The sequence below is a fragment of the Carcharhinus amblyrhynchos genome, chromosome 35 (assembly GCF_965287045.1).
Source record: "Carcharhinus amblyrhynchos chromosome 35, sCarAmb.v2.hapA, whole genome shotgun sequence".
NCBI classification, from domain to species: Eukaryota; Metazoa; Chordata; class Chondrichthyes; order Carcharhiniformes; family Carcharhinidae; genus Carcharhinus; species Carcharhinus amblyrhynchos.
In genome coordinates, this window is record NC_137358.1 from 11,849,166 (window position 1) to 11,866,842 (window position 17,677).

At 49.8% G+C, this 17,677-nt stretch overlaps 1 protein-coding gene across 1 annotated transcript in view; it reads left to right on the forward strand.

Moving 5' to 3' along the window:
* The first annotated feature begins 847 nt into the window (after window positions 1-847).
* LOC145361631 (cytochrome P450 2J2-like) overlaps window positions 848-17,677 on the forward strand; it is a 40,490-nt gene continuing 23,660 nt past the window's right edge. The window contains exons 1-4 of the mRNA XM_080217509.1: window positions 848-1,006; window positions 2,151-2,338; window positions 4,258-4,403; window positions 5,529-5,724. Of these exons, the coding sequence (XP_080073635.1) occupies window positions 990-1,006; window positions 2,151-2,338; window positions 4,258-4,403; window positions 5,529-5,724 (547 nt within the window). The 5' untranslated portion in view covers window positions 848-989. The remainder of the gene's footprint in view (window positions 1,007-2,150; window positions 2,339-4,257; window positions 4,404-5,528; window positions 5,725-17,677) is intronic.

Here is a 17,677-nt window from a genome sequence, read left to right on the forward strand (position 1 = left end):
CTGGAATCGAACCCAGGTCCCTGGCATTGTGAGGCAGCAGTGCCAACCACTGTGCCACCATGCCATCCATTTGGCCATAAAAGCTAAAATAAAAAGCTGTGGATGCTGATGATCTGAAATGGAAACCAAAAATTCTTGGGAGGAACTCAGCATCCGTGTTCCAATGCATCCGTGTTCACAAAAACATGCATTTGTGTTCATGACCCCACACTGAAGACAGCTAATCTTTTAATAACCTCTGTCAATCAAATGTAAACTTACAGCCTAAACCCCCAAACCCCACTGCAATAATATTTGGTTGTGATAGGCAGTCACATATCAAATATTGATCGATAGCCCTTGGGCTTATATCAACAAACAGCTATTGAAGCTGCTGTGATAGATACTTTTCCACTCTCACAGACACAGGCAGGCAGTCTTTCTCAATTTTTAAATGGCTGACTATTTAAATAACTTGACAGCTGGCAAGCTCTAGTTTTGACCTACCCTTCACAAGAAGTTAAGACTTGCCTAAAACATTCACAACTCCAACATTCCTGCTACAGAACAAAAGGGGTGCGTTGGAATTCCGCACTCATTTGTTTTTATAAGAGATTAAAGACTCGAGAGAAATCAGAAGTATTGAATACTTTAAAGGCAGGGATTAGTGGACTGATAGGCCTAGTTTTAGAAGTACCAGTGAGGGTAAAAGAGAGAAGATGGAGAAGAGGGAAAAGGAAGTGAGGAAAGTTCAAATGGCCTTACCGAGTTTGTGAGAGTCTTGCCAATTCCCCAAGCACCCTCGCCTCCCACAGGCTCGCCTCCCGCCACTGCAATCTCCAGCAGAAACGGCTTCCGGTGGATCCGCCCGCCATCTTGGATACACCACGCAGTCTCGGCGATTCCAGAATAATCCAGTCAACAACGAGAAAACGGTTAAAACCGGGAACGGTCACGAGGCCGGGATGTGAGGAGCCCAGTGATCTGAGGGTGTTGTGGGGCTGACAGAGATGACACAGCTAAAGAGGTAAGGCCTGGTTGGGATTTGGAAACAAGAGTGAGAATATTAAAATTGGGGTATTTGTGGATCGGGAGTATTGCTAAACCGGAGCTGTTCTTGCGTTTTGTGATGAGATATTTCGACTCCTCTGGAGATTCAGAAGGGTTAAATATTTCGGAGGCAGACAGAATGCTCAACGCAAAATCTTTTCAGTGGGGTGAGCTGACTATTTTGTGGCTTTGTGGTAACTCAATGGTTTAAAAAAAACAGGAAATAATAAGTTGATTGGAAGAAGCTTGCCTGTAAACCAACTGCCCTTTCAGCAACAGTTCAGTTGGAACCCCTCACTCTCCCTCTTCCTCTCTCTTCCACCCCCCCCCCCCCCCCGTCCCCTTCCAGGCATGAATCATAAGAACATAAGAAATAGGAGCAGGAGTAGGCCATCCAGCCCCTCGAGCCTGCCCCACCATTCAATAAGATCATGGCTGATCTGAAGTGGATCAGTTCCACTTTCCCACTTTCTCCCCGTAACCCTTAATTCCCTTGTCTATCAGAAATCTATCTACCCGTGACTTAAATATATTCAGCGAGGCAGCCTCCACCACTTCAATGGGCGGAGTATTCCAGAGATTCACCACCCTTTGAGTGAAGAAGTTCCTCCTCAACTCTGTTCTAAACTGTCCCTCCCTTATTTTGAGGCTGTGCCCCCTAGTCCTGATTTCCTTCCTAAGTGGGAAGAATCTCTCTACCTCTACCCTATCCATCCCCTTCATTATCTTGTAAGTCTCTATAAGATCCCCCCCCTCCCCGCTCAGCCTTCTAAACTCTAATGAGTACAGACCCAGTCTATTCAACCTATTTTCATAAGCTAAGGTGAGGTGGATTGGCCATGCTAACTCGCCCTTAACATCAGGGGGATTAGCAGGGTTAACGTGTGGCGTTATGGGGATAGAGCCTGGGTAGGATAGTTGTCTGTGCAGGCTCGATGGGTCGAATGGCCTCCTTCTGCGCTGTAGGGATTACACGAAGCTCCTTCCTGAACGCACTGATTAAATTTCCCCCGACCCTCTCTGCCAAAGGTACAGCTTCTCTGGCCTCTCCACCCACCCCCCCCGCCCCGGTCTTGTTTTCTCTTTGCTCTGACCCTCTGACCCCGTTTTGTGTTTTGCAGCTCTGATTTCCCACTGACCTGCAGGCCAAAGCAGGAATCGAGCTCATCGAAGAGACAAAACAGAATTTGCCACCTTGAGGTCCCCTACTTTGCTCCCGTGCAGGCTTTTAACATCTCTCTGTCGTGCCCAGGGCCTGGGCCTCTCCAGGAGGTTGCATGGATTCAAGAATTTAAACCATTCCAACACAGTAGGTGAAATTAAGCATTCTATTTGAACCATTTCCTCCCTTCCAGCCTGGCTGTGTACCTGTGTGTAGATCATAGAACCCCAACTGCGCTAAAGAAGCCATTGTGTCCTCTGCACCAACCCTCTGACAGAGTATCTTAACCAGGCCCCCTTCCCCGCCCCATCACTGTAACCCCACATATTTACCGGCCACCTAACTTGCACGTCTTTGGACACTAAGGGACAATTTAGCATGGCCAATCCACCCAACCTGCACAGCTTTGGACTGTAAGAGGAAACCGGCACACCCGGAGGAAACCCACGCAGACATGGGGAGAATGTGCAAACTCCGCACAGACGGTGACCCAATCGATCCTGGGTCCCTGGTGCTGTGAGGCAGTGGTGCTAACCACTGTGCCACCACGATCCCAGGGAGAACTCCCACATTCGTCCACTCCTGGAGAGAACTCCCACAGTCCTGGGCAGAACTCCCACACTCCCAGGAAGAACTCCCACACTCTCTGACCGCTGGGAATAACTCCCACATTCCTGGGAGAACCCCCACACTCCCACATTCCTGGGAGAACACCTACACTTCCTGGGAGAACTCCCACATTCTTGGGGAGAATTCCCACAATTCCCCACTCCCGGGGAGAACTCCCACATCCCTGTGACAACTCCCACATTCCCGGGGAGAATTCCCACACTCCCACATTCCCGAGTAGAACTCTTACACTCCCACACTCTCGGGGAGAACCCCCACAATTTCACACTTCTGGAAAGAATTCCCACACTCCCAGGGAAAAACTCCCACTCTCCCCCACTGCCGGATAGAACTCCCACACTCCTACGTTCCCAGGGAAAACTCCCAGCAATTCTCTACTCATGGGGGAAACTCTCACGCTCTTGGGGAGAACTTCCACACTCCCCCATGCCCAGGGACAGAATCCCCACACTCCCGGGGGAGAGTTCCCACAATCCCAGGGAGGACAGCCAAAATCCCGTACTCCCAGGGAAACCTCCCACACTCTCATACTCCTGACAACTGCCCACTTTTGTCATTGCATGGCCATTCAGCCTTCTTTGGGCTAGAACATGGTCATAAACGTGACAGTTTTAACATACTAGGCTCGAAGGGCTAGATGGCCTACTCCTGCTCCTCTTTCTTATTTCTTATGACAGCTACAAAACCTAAGCAAGTCTGAAACAAAAACTGTGAACCTTGGCTGGATAAATTTCTGTCTCAGCTACCAGACGTCTAAAACAATCTTTGCCTTGGATACATCTCCCATACCTCCCAACTTCAATAAACCCCACCAATGCCCGCTCCTGGAACGGCCTCCTGGCCTCAGAGAGAATAGGACACACTAAAGGCCATTTGACCCATCACATCTCTGCTGGAAGCCCATTTTCCATCTCCTTCCTCCTGTCTTTTTACAACTCTCCTTTCCAAATGCTTAACCAATTCCTTCCCAATGGCTTCTTGCGCTCTATGCATACCGTACATAGAGTATATAGGGGGAGAAGGAAGGGAGAGGGTGCAGAATATAGTGTCACAGTCATAGCTAGGGTGTAGAGAAAGATCAACTTAGTGCGAGGTGGGTCCATTCAAAAGTCTGACGGCAGCAGGGAAGAAGCTGTTCTTGAGTCGGTCGGTACGTGACCTCAGAGTTTTGTATCTTTTTCCCGACGGAAGAAAGTGGAAGAGAGAATGTCCGGGGTGCGTGGGGTCCTTAATTATGCTGGCTGCTTTTCCCTGAGGCAGCGGGGAGTGTAGACGGGGTCAGTGGATCGTTTGCATGATGGACTGGGCTTCGTTCACGACCCTTTGCGTTCCTTGCGGTCTTGGGCAGAGCAGGAGCCCATACCGAGCTGTGATACAACCAAAAGGCCTCTTCAGCCGCTGAGAAAATGATGCGTCCGATCTTTTCTGTCTTGTAGTCAAGCTAATGCCACCGTACAACTTGACAATCGTCAATAATTCCAGAATCGGGACAGATTTTGTTTGGCTGGTGGAGCGTGATGACGTTTTTGAGGATAAACTGAAATTCGAAATGAGATATAAGACTGAGGACGAACACTGGAGAGTAAGTTCATTCATTTTTGTATACCGGGTGGATTTTCCAGAAACGTGCAGCTTAGGGTGGATCAGCCATGTTAAATTGCCTTTGGACGCTAAAGGGCAACTTACCATGGCCAATCCACCGAACTATCTTTAAACTGTGGGAAGAAATCGGAGCGCCCAGCGGAAACCCACACAGACACAGGGAGAATGTGCAGACTCCACACAGACAGTGACCCGAGCCAGGAATCGAACCCAGGTCCCTGGTGTGCGAGGCAGCAGTGCTAACCCACTGTGCCGTCGTGCCGTCCCATGTTTACAAAGTCTACGAAATTGGGTGGAAGATGGAGAGCATTTTCAGATCCTACCAAAATGGGCAGCACGGTGGCGTGGTGGTTAGCACTGCTGCTTCACAGCGTCGGGGACCCGGGTTCAATTCCCCCCCAAGCCTCAGGTCACTGTCTGCTCGGGGTCTGCACGTTCTCCCCGTGTCAGAGTGGGTTTCTTCCCATTGCTCCGGTTTCCATCCAAAGATGTGCGGGTTAGGTGGGTTAGCCATGCTAAATTGCCCCTTTGTGGCAGGTGGAGGAGCAGGATAAATATGTGGGGTTATGGGAATAGGGCCTGAGGTGTTTGTGCAGGCCCGATGGGCTGAATGGCCTCCTTCAGCACTGTAAGAATTCTACGGTTCTTTAGTGGTGAACACAGCTCGTGGTTCAGCACTGTGCCACAGGTCATCTCGCCAAGCAAGGAGGCAATGGCCTAGTGGTATTATCGCTAGACTATTAATCCAGAAACTTAGCTCATGTTCTGGGAACCTGGTGTTTGAATCCCGCCACGACAGCTGGTGGAATTTGAATTCAGTAAAAAGAATCTGGAATTAAGAATCTCCTGATGACCATGAAACCATTGTCGGAAAAACCCATCTGGTTCACTAATGCCCTTTAGAGAAGGAAATCTACCGCCCTTACCCGGTCTGGCTTACATGTGACTCCAGAGCCACAGCAATGTGGGTGACTCTCAACTGCCCTCCAAGGGCAACTAGGGATGGGCAATAAATGCTGGCCCAGCCATTGTCCAATGAAGAATAGAAAGGAAGTCTTTGCTGGGAGCTTCAGGTTGAGTTACCCACCATTCTTTCACGTTCTAGGATGCCAAGAGGTTTCAGGTTGTGCAAAATGAACAGAGGACAAAGATCGATGCGGCTAACCTGAAAGCAGACCGCGTCTACAAGGCGCAAATCCGTGTTAAGATCGTCGAGGACAATCCAGAGAGATATAACAGCACGTGGAGCGATTGGAGTCACATGGTGGCATGGAAATCCAAAGCATCCCTACCCTCTGTCGGTAAGTACTCAACACCATTGAATCATAGAACCCCTAGAGCGCAGAAGGAGGCCATTTGGCCCATCCAGTCTGCAACGACCAGAATCCTTCCCAGGCCCTATCCCGGGAACCCCACATATTTACCCTGCTAATCCCCCCTGGTCAATTTAGCATGGCCAATCCAACCTAACCCGCACGTCTTTGGACTGTGGGAGGAAACCGGAGCATCCAGAGGAAACCCACGCAGACACAAGGAGAATGTGCAAACTCCTCACAGTCAGTGACCCGAGTCTAGCTCAAGCCTCTGGCACTCTGAGGCAGCAGTGCTAACCACTGTGCCACCTTAGTAAGGTACATAAAAGAATCACTACTGTCCTTCAGAGAAGGAAATCTGCCATCCTTACCCGGTCTGGCCTACCTGTGACTCCAGAGCCACTGCAAGTTCGCTGTTAGCCACCCTCTTTTAAAGTTTATTTATTTAGTGTCACAAGAAATTTACGTTAACACTGCAATTATGTTACTGTGAAAATTCCCTAGTTGCCGCACTCCGGCGCCTGTTCGGGTACACTAAGGGGGAATTTAGCACATTTTTCGGACTGGGGGAGGAAACCGGAGCACCCGGAGGAAACCCACGCAGACATGGGGAGAACGTGCAGACTCCACACAGACAGTGACCCAAGCCGGGAATCGAACCCGGGTCCCTGGCACTGTGACGCAGCAGTGCTAACCACTGTGTCACCCGTAGCAGACATTAAGAGCAGACGCTCCACTTGATCTGAGCCAAAAGTCCGAAAAGGGATTTGGCTCAAAGGTGTCCTACTTCTCTGCCATCTCTCTGCTTCCATCGCAGCCCTTTACATTCCATTGCTTACGGACTTAGACTGCTCGGCCTAAGATGCCAGGGCTGGGAAAGTGTAGCGATGAGAAGAGATTCCACAGGCTGGGGTTATTTTCGTTGGAACAAAGAAGACTGAGGGGAGGACTTGATAGAGGTGGACAAAACTGTGACGGAAAGAGTTAGATTGGACAGGATAAAATTGCTTCCCTTGGCGGAGAATTCTAGAACCAGGGGTCGTGAACGTAGCCCAATCCATCACGCAAACCAGCCTCCCATCCATTGACTCTGTCTACACTCCCCGCTGCCTCGGCAAAGCAGCCAGCATAACTAAGGACCCCCCTGCACCCCGGACATTCTCTCTTCCACCTTCTTCCGTGGGGAAAAAGATACAAAAGTCTGAGGTCACGTACCAGCCGACCCAAGAACAGCGTCTTCCCTGCTGCCATCAGACTTTTGAATGGACCTAAGTTGATCTTTCTCTGCACCCCAGCTATGACTGTAAGGATCCTCTTGGGAAGAGTGATCATTGTATGGTGGAGTTTCTGATGCAGATGGAAGAGGAGAAAGTGGGTTCCCAGACCTGTGTCCTTTGTTTGAACAGAGGGGAGTACGATAGGATGAGAGAGGAATTGGCGAATGTTGATTGGGGGAGCGCGTTGGAAGGTAGGTCTGCTGAGGAACAGTGGAGGATCTTTAAGGAGATCTTTCTTGGTGCTCAGCAGAAATTTATTCCAATGGTTAAAAAGGATCGTAGGAGGAGAGATAATCAGCCGTGGATAACGAAGGAGGTAAAGGAAAGTATTAAAAGCGGATGCGTTTAGAGTAGCTAAGAGTACTGGGCGAGAAGAGGATTGGGAGAGGTTTAAATGTCAACAAAGAATGACGAAGGAGTTGATAAAGAAGGGTAGGATAAACTATGAAGCTGGGCTAGCGCTTAATATAAAAAAGGATAGTAAGAGTTTTTATAAATATATAAAAAGGAAGAGGCTGACTAGGGTGAACGTTGGGCCCTTAGAGGATGAGAGGGAGGACTTAGTGGTAGGGGATGGGGAAATGGCTGAGGTCTTGAATAACTTCTTTGTTTCGGTCTTCACGGAGGAGGACGTGAATAATTTGCCGGGTGTTAGCGATGGAAAGGTGGTAGGAGTGGAGGACCTGAATGACATTATTGTTACTAGAGAGGCGGTGCTTGACAGACTGGAGGGACTGATTGTGGACAAGTCCCCAGGACCGGATGGAATGCATCCGAGGGTTCTGAAAGAAATGGCGGAGGTGATAGTGGACGCCTTGGTGATTATTTTCCAAACATCGCTGGATTCCGGGAAGTGCCGGAAGTTTGGAAAACGGCTGATGTTACGCTGTTGTTTAAGGGTGGCAGGCAAAAGGCGGGGAATTATAGGCCGGTTAGTTTAACGTCTGTTGTAGGTAAAATGTTAGAATCCGTGATCAAGGAGAAAATAGCGAGGCATTTTGAGGGGAATTGCTTGATAGAGCAGACGCAGCACGGTTTCGTTAAGGGGAAGTCGTGTCTGACGAATTTACTGGAGTTCTATGAGGATGTGGATAGAGGAGAGCCGGTGGATGTGGTGTTCCTTGATTTTCAGAAGGTGTTTGACAAGGTACCGCACAAGAGGTTATTACAGAAGGTCAGGGGGCATGGAGTTGGGGGTAGGGTGTTAGCGTGGATAGAGGATTGGCTGTCAAATAGGAGGCAGAGAGTGGGGGTTAATGGGTGCTATTCGGATTGGCGGTTGGTGACTAGTGGAGTGCCCCAGGGATCGGTGCTGGGTCCTCAGCTATTTACCATTTATATAGACGATCTGGAAGAGGGAACCGAGTGTATGGTGTCGAAATTTGCTGATGACACCAAGATTGTGGAACGGCAAATTTTGCAGAGGGTGTGGAAAGTCTGCAGAAGGGTCTAGATAGGCTGGGCGAATGGGCCAGGAAATGGCAAATGGAATTTAATGTTGGCAAGTGCGAGGTGGTCCACTTTGGTAGGAATAATGGTAGGAAGGACTATTACTTACATGGCGAAAAACTGCAGCAGGCGACGGTGCAGAGGGACCTCGGGGTCCTTGTGCATGAGTCGCAAAAACCCAGCCTGCAGGTGCAGCAGGTGGTCAGGAAGGCGAATGGGATGCTGGCCTTCATAGCGAGGGGGATTGAATATAAAAGTAGGGAGGTCTTGCTGCGGCTGTACAGGGCACTGGTGAGGCCGCAGCTGGAGTACCGTGTGCAGTTTTGGTCGCCGCACTTACGCAAGGATATTTTGGCCTTGGAGGGAGTGCAGAGGAGGTTTACTAGGCTGATACCGGAGTTGAGGGGGTTGAACTGTGAGGAGAGGCTGAATAAACTAGGCTTGTACTCGTTAGAGTTTAGAAGAATGAGGGGAGATCTCATTGAGACGTATAAGATGATGAATGGGATGGATAGGATAGAGGTGGAGAGGCTCTTCCCGCTCAAAGGACAGTAGGACTAGAGGGCACAGCCTCAAAATAAAGAGGGGGGGGGGCGCGGTTTAGAACGGAGATGAGGAGGAACTTCTTCACTCAAAGGGTGGTGAATCTCTGGAATTCTCTGCCCGTTGAAGTGGTGGAGGCTGCCTCGCTAAATATATTTAAGCCGTGGGTTGATAGGTTTTTGATAGGCAAGGGGATTAAGGGTTATGGGGAGAGGGCAGGAAAGTGGAACTGAGACACGACAGATCAGCCATGATCTTACTGAATGGCGGGGCAGGCTCGAGGGGCTAGATGGCCTACTGCTGCTCCTATTTCTTATGTTCTTATGTTCTAAATTGCCCCCTAGTGTCCAAAGGTATGCAGGTTAGGTGGATTGGCCATGCTAAATTTTCCCTTAATGTTACGGGGGTTAACAGGTAAATATCTGAGGCTACAGGTCCGGGGTCTGTGTGGGATTGTGATCAGTGCAGGATGATAGGCTGAATGGTCTCCTTCTGCACTGTAAGGATTCTGTGATTCTATGAAGTGCGTTGCCATCGCTAAGTCACCGCAGTGTGATTGGGAAATGTGACTGAAGAGAAGGAGGATGGGAGATTTCCAAAGTCAATGATCAAGAAAAGTGGACAAGCCATTGTACAGTTAAATCGATTCAGAATCGGAGACATCGACCCGGATCCTCCAATCTCGTTCGCCCCGCCATCGCTGCCAGCAAGAACGGAGAATTTGGCACTCGACCTGAACTCCATTCACTGCAGCGGGGCTGGAGAACCCCAGCAATGGGCAAGGTCAGAAAATCCCAGCCGTCATCTGTTTACAATCCAACTGATCGTAGGGATAAAGTCCACAGATTCGGGCGAGGGTCTGATGATAGAAATTTCCGTGACCTCGGGCAGGCATTGCTAGCCTTAACCCAAGCGAGGCCGTAAAATCCCGCCCAGATGTGTGGAATTTTATAGCCCTGTCACCATGGGGCTGGAAAATGCAGTGAGCCATCCAGAAGTCCATTAGCTTCAGCGGGAGTGGAAAATTAAACCCAATATCTCCGGCACCGGATCACCAACGGCCAGTAGCAGCCGTGTGTATCATCTACAAGATGCATTGCAGCAACTCACCCAAGGCTCCTCCAACAGCACCTTCCAAACACACTACCACCACCATCTAGAAGGACAAGGGCCGCAGATACATGGAAACACCACCATCTGCAAGTTCCCCTCCAAGTGATGGCCTAGTGGTATTATCGCTGGACTATTAATCCAGAAACCCAGCTAATGTTCTGGGGACCTGGGTTCGAATCCCGCCACGGCAGATGGTGGAATTTGAATTCAATAAAAAATATTTGTAATTAAGAATTTACCGATGACCATGAAACCATTGTCGATTATTAGAAAAACCCATCTGATTCACCAATGTCCTTTGAGGAAGGAAATCTGCCGTCCTTACCTGGTCTGGCCTACATGTGACTCCCAGAGCCACAGCAATGTGGTTGACTCTCAACTGCCCTCCAAGGGCAAATAAGGATGGGCAATAAATGCTGGCCACCCATGTCCCATGAATTAATTTTAAAAAGCCACTCACCATCCTGACTTGATGTGGAGATGCCGGCGTTGGACTGGGGTGGGCACAGCAAGAAGTCTCACAACACCAGGTTAAAGTCCAACAGGTTTATTTGGAACCACGAGCTTTCAGAGCAGTGTTCCTTCATCAGATGAATAACTCACAGGGGCAGCGCTCCGAAAGTTTATGCTACTAAATAAACCTGTTAGACTTTAACCTGGTGTTATGAAACTTCTTACTGCATCCTGACTTGGAAATACGTCACTCGCTCCTTCACTGCCGCTGGGTCAAAATCCTCACCATGTCTCTCTTTTAGTCACTTGGTAATACAGCACTTGAGTATTGCTGAAATAAAAGAAACATGCTGCAGAAACTTTGCATCCTGCACTCATCAGGACAGTCACAAGAATGTCAAATTTCAAATGGAACTTCAAAGGCAATTTGTGCAACATGAGAACAGGGTGCTGATTGGATAACCCTCAGCTGGTCAGCAGTAATCTCCAGGTAAACAGGGAAGACCAACGCTGTCGGTTGCTGTTTTCACTGTGATGTTGTAATCCACAATCGTGGCGCAGTGGTTAGCACTGTTGCCTCACTGCGCCAGGGACCCGAGTTTGATTCCCAGCTTGGGTCACCATCTGTGCGGAGTCTGCCCATGTCTGCGTAGGTTTCTTCCAGATGCTCCGATTTCCTCCCACAGTCCAGAAAATATGCTGGTTAAGTGCATTGGTCATGCTAATTTCTCCCTCAGTGTATCCGAACAAGCGCTGGAGTGTGGCATGTAAGGGATTTTCACAATAATCTCATTGCAGTGTTAATGTAAGCCTACTTGTGACACTAATAAATAAACTTTGATTTGACTTATTATTGTCACATGTATTAGCATACAGTGAAAAGTATTGTTTCTTGCGTGCTATACAGAAAAAGCATACCATTCATAGAGAAGGAAAGGAGAGGGTGCAGAATATATTGTTACAGTCATAGCTAGATCATAGAACCCTACAGTGCAGAAAGAGGCCCTTCAAGTCTGCACCGAACACAATCCCACCCAGGCCCTACTCTCATATCCCTACGTATTATACCCACTAATCTCTCTAACCTACACACCCCTGGACACTAAGGGGCAATTTCTTAGCACGGCCAATCAACCTAACCCGCACATCTTTGGACTGTGGGAGGAAACTGGAGTACTCGGAGGAAACCCACACAGACACGGGGAGAATGTGCAAACTCCATACAGACAGTGACCCATGCTGGGAATCGAACCCAGGACCCTGGAGCTGTGAAGCAGCAGTGCTAACCACTGTGCTACCGTGCCGCCCCAAATTCAAATGAATTCTGACCACTTCATGCTCTCAGATTCACTTTGCCCCCGCACATGTAGGAAAGCAGAACAGGGCAAATCTATGATGCAGTGGGAGACCATTCTACCCATCGTGTCTGTCCTGGCTGTAATAGGGTTAACACAGTAAGGAGTCTCACAACACCAGGTTAAAGTCCAATAGGTTTATTTGGTAGCAAAAGCCGCTCGCTTTCGGGGCTACGGAATACTGTAAACTGAGTGTGTACCTTTATATGTTCAGAACTCCCCACTCACCTGACGAAGGGGAAAAGCCCTGAAAGCTAGTAGCATTTTGCTACCAAATAAACCTGTTGGACTCTAACCTGGTGTTGCGGGACTTCTTACTGGGTTTATCCCAGTCCAACGCTGGCGTCTCCACATCACGTAACAGGGTTATCCAGCCTGATCCCACACTCCAGCTCTTGCTCCACCTCTCTCTCTGCAGAATATGCGAGTATTTTCAAAATATGACGAGAGTTTCCGCTGACACGTTAACTAAAGGAAATGGGCCCTCCCTAGCATCAGCTGCTTTTCATTGTATCCCATAAGACCAGAAGGTACAGAAGTAGAAGTAGGCCATTTGGCCCATCACGGCTGCTCTGCTATTCAGGTAAATCTCCCTCAGCTTCCTCCCACCTAGCCCCTCTTCACTCAGAGCTAGACTTCCCCAATCCTGGCAACATTCTCAACAATCTCCTCCGAACCCCCTCCAATGTGGTCACGTCCTCCTTCTAATCATGCAATCCCCACAGTGCAGAAGGCCATTCAGCCCATCAAATCTGCACCAACAATAATCCCACCCAGACCCTGTCACCATAAATCCACGTATTTATCCTACTAATCTCCCTAATACCAAGGGGCAATTTAGTATGACCAATCCATCAAACCTGCACGTCTTTCAACTGTACGAGGCAATTTAGCATGGCCAATCCACCTAATCTATACATCTTTGGACATTAAGGTGCAATTTAGCATGGCCAATCCACCTAACCTACACATCTTTGGACACTAAGGGGCAATTTAGCATAGCCAATCCACCTAACCTACACATCTTTGGACACTAAGGGGCAATTTAGCATGGCCAATCCACCTAACCTACACATCCTCCGGGCTGTGGGAGGAAACCGGAGCTCCCAGAGGAAAGCCACGCAGGCATGGGAAGAACATGCAGACTCCGCACAGACAGTGAGCCGAGGCCGGAATCGAACCTGGGTCCCTGGCCCTGTGAAGCAGCAGTGCTAAGCACTGTGCCACAAATCCATTGGCCGTATGGATTGAAGCCTCAACTCTCATTCCATCTGAACCATCTCACCAATTTGCTTAAGTACTTACATGGAATCGCCCACTCGCGTGTCGCTAGCCCCCCCTCCAGCCCCACAATCGAGGCATACACCCCAACTCCATTCTTCCCACACGGTACGGTAGCACAGTGGGTTAGCACTGTTGTTTCACAGCTCCGGGTTCCTGGCTTCGATTCCCGGCTCGGGTCCCTGTCTGTGTGGAGTTTGCGCATTCTCCTCGTGTCTGCGTGGGTTTCCTACCACAGTCCAAAGGTATGTTGGTTGGGTTGATTGGCTGTGCTAAGAAATTGCCGCTCAGTGTCCAGGGATGTGTAGGTTAGAGGGATTAGTGGGTACAATATATGGGGGTAGGGCCTGGGTGGGATTGTGTTGGGTGCAGACTGAAGGGCCTCTTTCTGCACTGTAGGGTCCTATGATGTGCCTTTCTGCCCTGTTTTGCCCCACTACTGATGGCCCCTCCATCTCCTTTAAAACCCATCTCACCGAAAGCATTTATGGTCCGCCCTGACTATGCCTCTGACTGGTTTTGCCAATCTTCCAGACAATCTTTCTTGGGGAAAGTTGCTATGGTAAGAGAAGGTGTAGTTGTGCAGCAGGTCTACCCGGCTTGTGGAGACAGGGATTGCCGCAACAAGTAATTGGACGCCTTTGGGTTGGGTTTGGGGGCGGGGGGGGTAGGTCAAGGGCTACACTAACCGAAGTGTGAAGCTCCTACTCACAGCGTAGATGGTCCACTGAAACTCAGCAGAGAGCTTTAATTAAACATTTTTTTTCTTGCCAGAGAATTATGGAAGAAAGTGTTGCCAATGAAGGCAATCTCCGTCAAAGAGAAACATTTTACAGAGCGTCTTAATGGAGGGGAAAGAGGTGCCGGTGGGGGGGTGCGGGAGGTGGGGAGTTTCAGGGCTTTAGCGACAAGGGAGCTGAAGGTACAGAGGTCGGAGGTCAAAGTTCAGCAGCAGCAAGCCGGGATAGGTTAAATCGCGAGCGCCTGTTCGACATCAGGGTCTCCATTGGTCACTCACCAACAGAACCAGGCTGAGGTCTCCAGTGACCAGATATATTTGAGCATGGGCCACGCAGTGGCACAGCGGTTGGCACTGCTGCCTCACAGCGCCAGGGGCCCAGGTTCGACTCCTGGCCTCAGGTCACTGTCTGTGTGTAGTCTGCACGTTCTCCGCCACGTCTGCACAGTGTCAGGAACGTTAACAAAGTGCTGAGTAGTTCAGGGCAGGATCTCGTCTTCCGCCTGCCCTCAATCCGAGCCGCGATATGAACGATCTTTCTCCACGGATTTCCGATCTCCCCCACCCTCGATCCAGAGAGAGGCCGGTGTACATGCTGACGTTATCCATCCACCTGTGCCATCCCGGCACTCCTCTGCACACGTTTTCCAAGGTGTTCAGCCTCGCATTCCATCTTTCTTCCAAACCCTTCCCTCTTCTTCACATCACGGTGGGGGGATGCGGGGTGGTATTCCCTTCCAGCCTACTGCGGGAATCGTAGAGGGCAAGCGGGGGGTCGGGGGGATGGGGACAGACCGTGCAAAGGCCTGGTGACTTCAGGAGGGGGTATTTTCCGGTTTTGGGGTGAGCTTGGCCGGGACGTTCTGGCCCATGTCCCCAAACTACGCGTAAGCTTCCTCGGTAACACTGCCTCAAACACGTACCTCCCAACACCAGCTTCCTCCAGCAGCTGCTCATTTCTCCCCTTTGTGGAAGACTAGAGGATAACCTTGCATGAGTTTTGGATATCTGGATTAATTCAATGAAGACTAAAAGCTTTGCACGGGCAGCACTATTGTTAACACCCAGGACCCGGGTTCGATTCCCGCCTTGGACCACCATCTATCCGGAGTCCGCACATTCTCCCCGTGTCTGCGTGGGTTTCCTCCGGGTGCTCCGGTTTCCTCCCACAGTCCGAAAGACGTGCTGGTTAGGTGCAATGGCCATGCTAAACCCTCCCTCAGTGTACCCACCAGAGTGTGGGGAACAGGGGATTTTCACAGTAACTTCATTGCAGTGTTAATGTACAGAAAGAAGTCTCACAGCACCAGGTTAAAGTCCAACAGGTTTATTTGGTAGCACGAGCTTTCGGAGCGCTGCCCCTTCATGGGGTGAGTGGAGGATTGGGTTCTCAGAGGGGCCATATGTAGACACAAACTCAATTGAAAGATAATGGTTGGAATGCGAGTCTGAACAGGTAATCAAATCTTTACAGGTACAATGCGAGTCAGTGCGAGCAGAGAGAGGGTTGAGAACAGGTTAAAGAGGTGTGAACTATCTCAGGCTAGGACAGTTAGTGAGATTTTGCAAGTCCAGGCAAGTCATGGTGGTTACAGATAGCGTGACACGAACCCAAGATCCAGTTTTGATCTGATCTGACACTGAAACCATTGGCCAATATCCGCACACGAGGCCAACATCAGCTCAGATCTTGGGTTCACATTGCACTATCTGTAACTCCCCCCGCGACTTGCAAAATCTCACTAACTGTCCTAGCGTAAGATAGTTCACACACCTCTTTAACCCTCTCTCCACTGGCATTGGCTGCCCCCTGGAAAGACTTGATTAGCCGTAAAGACTCGTATTCCAAAAATTATCTTGTAATTGAGTCTGCGTCTGTACACGCCCTGTTTGTGACCCCAATCCTCCACTCACCGGATGAAGGAGCAGCGCTCCAAAAGCTCGTGCTCCCAATTAGACTTATTGCACTTTAACCCGGTGTGGTGAGACTTCTCACTGTGCCTGCCCCAGTCCAAAGCCGGCATCGCTATGTAACTGTTAATGTAAGCCTACTTGTGACGATAAAAATAACCATTTGAATTATTCCCTAATCAGCATTGGTCTATCAAATTGTCAGAGGTGTAGACAGAAGTCTCACAACACCAGGTTAAAGTCCAACAGGTTTATTCGGTAGCATGAGTTTTCGGAGCACTGAGGGACTCACCTGATGAAGGGGCAGCGCTCCAAAAGCTCATGATTCCGAATAAACCTGTTGGACTCGAACCTGGTGTTGTGAGACATCTTACTGCGCCCACCTCCAGTCCAATGCCGGCAACTCCACATCACAGGCAGTGTGAATAGTCAGAGACTTTTTCCCCAGAGTTTAAGTGTCAATTAAAAGGGGTTGAAGCTGAGAGGACGGGCTGCTTAAGGGGGATGTGCAGGGGGAGGTTTTTCACACAGAGAGTGGTGGGTGGGTGCCTGGAATGCACTTGCCAGAGGAGGCGGTGGAAGCAGACACATGAATTAAGCGGTCTCTGGATGGATGGATGAATAGGGAGGAAATAGAGGGATACGGAACGAGGAAGGGCAGAGGGTTTTTTTTAGTCTAGTTAGGGTCATGTTCGGCATGGGCTTGGAGGGCCGAAGGGCTTGTTCCTGTGCTGTACTGTTCTTTGTTCTCTTTGTTAAGACTGCCTGGCTAATCAATAAAACATTCTGCAGCATACATGAGACATTATTCTATTCACGACCACAACACGGGGCGGCAAAGTGGGTTAGCACTGCTGCCTCACAGAGCCAGGGTCCCAGGTTCAATTCCGGCCTTGGGTCACTGTCTGTGTGGAGTTCGCACATTCTCCCCGTGTCTGCCTGGGTTTCCTCTGGGTGCTCCGGTTTCCTCCCACAGTCGGAAAGATGTGTTGGTTAGGGTGCAAAGGCCGTGCTAAATCCTCCATCAGCATACCTGAACGTAGTGTGGCGACTAGGGGATTTTCACAGTAACTTCATTGCGGTGTTAATGTAAGCCCAGTTGTGACACTAATAAATAAACACTAAAAACTTAACACAAACGTTCCTGTTTGACACTGAGCCAAGCTTCATTCCCTATATCCTGTCCTCCTACTTGGGGTGGCATGGTGGCACGGTGGTTAGCACTGCTGCCTCACAGTGCCAGGGTCCCGGGTTCGATTCCCAGCTTGGGTCACTGTCTGTGTGGAGATTGCACATTCTCCCCATGTTGGCGTGGGTTTCCTCTTGGTGCTTCAGTTTCCTCCCACAGTCCAAAAGACGTGCTGGTTAGGGTGTGTTGGCCATGCTGAATTCTCCCTCAGTGTTACCCGAACAGGTGCAGGAGTGGGGTTTTCACAGTAACTTCACCCACAATCGTCCAGGGTAAGTGTGTGTGTGTGTATATCTACTTCCAAACATTACCAAATAAACATACTTCAAGTGAGCTTACATTAACACTGCAATGAAGTTACTGTGAAAATCCCCGAATTGACCGGCACCTGTTCGGGTACACGGAGGGAGAATTTAGCACAGCCAATGAACCCTAACCAGCACAGTCTTCCAGACTGTGGGAGGAAACCCACGAGGGAGAATGTGCAGTCTCCACACAGACAGTGACCCGAGCCGGGGGTCGAACCTGGTTCCTTGGCACCGTGGGACAGCGCTGCTAACCACTGCGCCACCGTCTCCCCAAAAACTTAAAGATATGAAAGAAGGACAGCAGAGGGGTTGCTGGCAGCAAG